Here is a 5,535-nt window from a genome sequence, read left to right on the forward strand (position 1 = left end):
TATATATATATATATATATATATATATATATATATATATATATGTATGTATGTACACACACACACATGTATATCTGAATATATATATATATATATATATGTATGCATACACACACACATATATATATATCTATACCATCATCATCATTTAACCTCCACTTTCCATGCTGGTATGGGTCAGACAGTTTGACTGAGGACTGTCAAGCCAGGAAGCTGCACCAAGCTCTAATTCAATCTAGCAATGTTTCTACAGCTGGATGCCCTTCCTAATGCTGACCACTCCAAGAGTGTAGTGGGTGCTTTTTATGTGCCACTGGCATGGGAACCAGTCAGGCAGCACTGGCAATGACCATGCTCAAATGGTGCTTTTTACGTGCCACTGGCATGGGAGCCAGTCAGGCAGCACTGGCATTGACTGCTTTTTACATGCCACCAGCACTGGCCTCCACCATGCTTGTATGGTGCTTTTTATGTGCCACTGGTACGGGTGTCAATCAGGTGGCACTGGCATTGGCCATGACTATGATTTCATTTGACTCAACAAGTCTTCTCAAGCTCAGCATATTGCCTGACAATTGGAAGGTACCTGTAAATGGGCCAGTTATGTGACACTGACATCAGCTACGGCTATGATCTCACTTGGCTTGCTAGGCCTTCTCAAACACAGCATATCTCCATAGGTCTTGGTCACTCGTCATTGCCTCTGCGAGGCCCAATGTTCATAGGTCTTGCTTCACCACCTCATCCTATGTCTTCCTGGGTCTACCCCTTCCACAGGTTCCCTTCACTGTTAGGGTGTGACACTTCTTTACACAGCTGTCCTCATCCATACACAACATATGACCATACTAGCGCAGTCATCTCCTTTGCATACTACATCTGATGCTTCTTATGTCCAACTTTTCTCTCAGGGTGCTTACACTCTGTCGTGTATGCACACTGACATTACACATCCAGCGGAGCACACTAGTTTCATTTTGTTCAAGCCTACACATGTCCTCAGCAGTTGCAGCCCATGTTTCACTGCCATATAGCATGGCTGTTCGCACACATGCAGTTTACTTTTCACTCTGAGCAAGAAGCCCTTTGTTACCAGCAGAGGTAGCAGCTCTTTGAACTTTGTCCAGGCTATTCTTATTCTAGCAGCTATACTCTCAGAGCATCTATCCTTGCTAATGACTTGGTCACCCAAGTAACAGAAACTATCAACTACTGGCATGAGAATGAATCTGTTTTCTGTACATCTTCAGTGTTTATTGCCCCTGTGCATCTGCCACACATGAAAATTATTTTCCCAGTTAACCTTCATTTGATATTGCTGCACCTCTTATGTGTCCATAGCTTACATCAGGTACATCTTATGTTGTTTCTACCTACACCTTTTCTATAGATCGCAAATTTTGATTCAAAGTGGTTTTAGATGATGATGATGAGGAGGAGGAGGATGAAGATGATGATGATGATGATGAGGATGAAGATGATGATGATGATGATGATGATGATGATAATAATAATAATATTTTGGACTTATAGGTATGAGTTAGTGTGGAATAGAGCACTGGCACAGTTTGGGCTACTTGTTGTCATCTGCAGTTGTGGTATATTTCTGATGGATCTACTTCAGGAACTCCACAGTGTCAGTTGGGGAAATTATATTAAGTAATGAGAAGATGGATTTGGTATTAAACTTTATTCTGTACAATGTTTGTTTTGACCCATCTTGCTATTGTTCTTTATATGTGGGGCTCTGTTCAACATGTGTTGCATCCATTTTGCATTTTGGGTCTCATCAGGTACATCCATAAAGTTGTGTCTCACTAAAGATCTTGGGTGTCAGCTGCCATGTTGTTATATGTTTGTCTTGGTAGGGGATGAATAAAACGCAAACAAGACTACAGAAACACAAAAATTCAAATATGACAATAGAAATCTTGTCCTGTTTAGATAAATTAACCTAATCAGCTTTTGCTTTCATAACTAATTAGAAGAAAAAGAAAGTAGAAGAAGAAAAGAAGAAAAAAAAAAGGAAAAATAGGAAAATTAATACTTAGTCAAACAGTTTTGTGTACATATATATACATACATAGAGAGACGCACACACACATCTATATACCCTACACATGTTCATAGACATACTCTCACACTTGTCTGTATGTGTATATATATATATATATATATATATATATATATAAGGTTGAGGAGGGTAAAATTCTTCAACCTTACCTTTGCTCTCTTTATCTTTTTATTTTTATATATTTACATATATATATTTCTAAGTCTCTCTAAAGGAGACTACGGCAGCGGTACTGGAAATTAATAGTTATCGCCAAGCCAACATGGCAGTCCCAAAATTAGGACGAAAGCTGCCGTGAATTAGCTCCAAGAAGCCATCGCCTCTAGCTAGCTATGTGACACACGAACCTGTGTCCTTTATAACCTTCGAACAGGGGAGGTCAGCAGTGTCCCCCTGCTGGTTTGGCATCTGCAGACTAGACTAGTTTCAGGGTGTTGCCCCTTGTCAATGCAGAGTAGCCAAGCCTTAGCCAGGCGGCGCTGCTGACTATCTGCTCGAAGGTTACATATATATATATATATATATATATATATGTGTGTGTGTGTGCATGTGTTTTACACATATATACATATACGTACACATGCTCACACCAACATATACCTTCCTACACATACACAAAGACATATGCATGTGCCTACATATACATGTGCAACACCCACACATACACATACATGTGCATATGCAGACATAAACCCATACACAGGCACACTCATATATATATATATATATATATATATATCATCATCATCATCGTCGTTATGCATATCTGTACATGTGCACAAACAGACATGTATGCATTTAGACAAGCCTGCCTTCCCTTTTAGATTTACGCATGTCCACTTCTCCATGCATCCCTCAAGCTTGCTAGTGTTTGTTGGTACATTTTACTTATATGCATCTCCATTGTAAGGTTACATGTCTAAATACAAGTAGCATTCACATGCAGCCCTTCCTTGGTATAGGTTCCATGGTTGCAGTTCATGAGGTTTTAACTTGTGATGGTAGGGGTTAGGATTAATCTGAATTGTTGGTGAGGTGTGGTTTATTTTGTAGTGTGTGAACGTGAGTTTAGCAGTATGCATGCATCAGAGTAGTCATTCAGTAAATCTGTTTATAAGCTGCCCCTTTGTTAATAATATTGACAGTGACTCCTTGGAATATAGCTGGCATTTCTGGGATAGTGTATTATAGGAACTCACATGTTTAATTATTGACCAGGTTGTATTTTGCCTTCTCTTCCTTGAGTTGCCAGATGAAATTGGCCAATGATGCTGTGTACCGTTTAAGGATTTTTTGAAAGTTGATGATGTGGTTGAAATACCAATTTTTGAAATTAGCAGCTGATGCACTGATATATATGTAGGAGCCTCCTCTAGTATTTATGGTGTACTTGTACACCACATTTTGGGTCATGCATTGTTTGTCCAGAGGGCATTTCAATTGGTCCCTGCATGAACATACTTGGTCAGTTTTTTTGTTTGCATGTGTGCTGCCATTACCAGTCCAATGGGTTCTATTTATATTATTGCTTGTGGTTAGCCTATTATTATTTTTATTATTCATGAAAGCGATAGCTGATTGGGTCATTTTATCTAAACAGGACACAAGATTTCTATGCATTTTATTCATTCTATGCATTTTATTCATTCCCTAACTAGATAAGCATATAACAACATGGCAGCCGATACTGAAGATCTTTAGTGAGACACAACGTTATGGATGTACCTGATGAGACTCAGACTGCAAAATGGACACAACACAACATGCTGAACAGAGTCCAACACATAAAGGACAATAGCAAGATGGGTTGAAACAAACATTGTACAAAATAAAGTTTAATACCAAATCCATCTTCTAGTTACTTAATTAATATAACTGTGTGTGTGTGTGTGTGTGTGTGTGTGTGTGTGAGTGCTTGCTTGAATGTTTAAATTCTGCACTTCGTATCAAAAAGCAGTGAGCTACAGAGGGTAAGAAATCTGTTGGCATTCACTGTAAGCAAATTGTCCACTGGCTCTGTACTTTTGAAGTGGTGTAGTATGAAACCCTTCTTATTTGAAAACAGGGAAGGGTTAGGGTTTGACAATGAAGCAATACCTCAGTGATATGTTTTAATGTGAAAAATACATATAGCTCTAAATAGTATTATTTCATTTCTTACAGGACATGTTATTGTTTATATCATTGCACAACAAAATAAACATATAAAAGTCACACACACACACAAATAATCAGAGAACTCAACAATTAATATATGATTGTACCTGTAAAACAGCATTGCAAAATTCTAAGGAGTTTAGAAAAAGCATCAAATCAGGAATATCTTTGCAGTCTTCTAGCGTCAAGCAATACCAGTCTTCATTGGTTATTGTTATTTTGCGTGGCAAGGAAGAAAACAGTCCACTTAGCCCTGTTGCCAGAACCTTAAGAAAGCAATACATTTTAATTAGTAAGAATTTCAAACTGATCATTAAAAAAAAAAAAAACAATAAAAAAAAGCAAGCAAATGTGTAGAAAAATAGCAAAACAATTCATATAAATAACTATAAGTAGGTTTCTTTTATAGGAACAAACTATGGGAATATAAAGCAAAAATGAACTATTAGAAAAGGAATAAACACACATATTTGTGTGTATATCTGAGTAAATATTCATATAGATATTATTATAATTATTATTATCAGCAGTAAATATAAATAATTGATAATAACAACAACAATAATATTAGAGGCCAGCAAGCAATAATAGTGTTAAATTGCTATACAATAAAAATTATAATTATAACAGAGGGTACATGAAACACCAGCTTGCTAGGTATAAAAGCTAAAAACCTCAAATAAGCTACCAATCACACTGAAAAACACAATGGACCAGCAGAAATCAGGCAAATGAACAAAAATTTAAGAAACTAGGCTTAAAGCTGTAGAATTTCAGCAATCTGGTGCTTCATGTACTGTCTAATATAATTATAATTTTCATTGTATAGCAATTTCATGCTATTGCTGGTAGCTGACCACTAATATTATTGTTGTTGTTGTTATAACCAATTATTTATATTTGCTGCTGATAATAATAATAAAAATAATATCTATATGAATATTCATTTGAATATTTACTCATTTATATATATATATATATATATATATACTATGTAATGAAATTGTTTTGAATTTGGTGTGGAGCTATTTAATGCATAATGGATTCAGAGAGGCAAGTTGGATTTTTCATATTGGGTATTGTAAGACTTGCTGAAGAGAATTAAAGCATAGCCCAGAATTCAAAATCATGACCCAGGTATATCGATTACCTAATTCTACAGCTTTTAGCCAAGTTTCTTAAATTTTTGTTCATTTGCCTGATTTCTGCTGGTCCATTATGTTTTTCAGTGTGATTGGTGGCTTATTTGAGGTTTTTAGCTTTTATATCTAGCAAGGTAGTGTTTTATGTACCCTCTATTATAAT

General features: G+C 36.3%; 1 protein-coding gene across 1 annotated transcript in view; it reads right to left on the minus strand.

Moving 5' to 3' along the window:
• LOC106880831 (FHF complex subunit HOOK interacting protein 1B) overlaps nt 1–5,535 on the minus strand; it is a 103,093-nt gene that overhangs the window by 41,193 nt on the left and 56,365 nt on the right. Inside the window, exon 3 of the mRNA XM_052973665.1 lies at nt 4,338–4,496. Within this exon, the coding sequence (XP_052829625.1) occupies nt 4,338–4,496 (159 nt within the window). The remainder of the gene's footprint in view (nt 1–4,337; nt 4,497–5,535) is intronic.

Source organism: Octopus bimaculoides, chromosome 16 (genome assembly GCF_001194135.2).
Source record: "Octopus bimaculoides isolate UCB-OBI-ISO-001 chromosome 16, ASM119413v2, whole genome shotgun sequence".
NCBI lineage: Eukaryota > Metazoa > Mollusca > Cephalopoda > Octopoda > Octopodidae > Octopus > Octopus bimaculoides.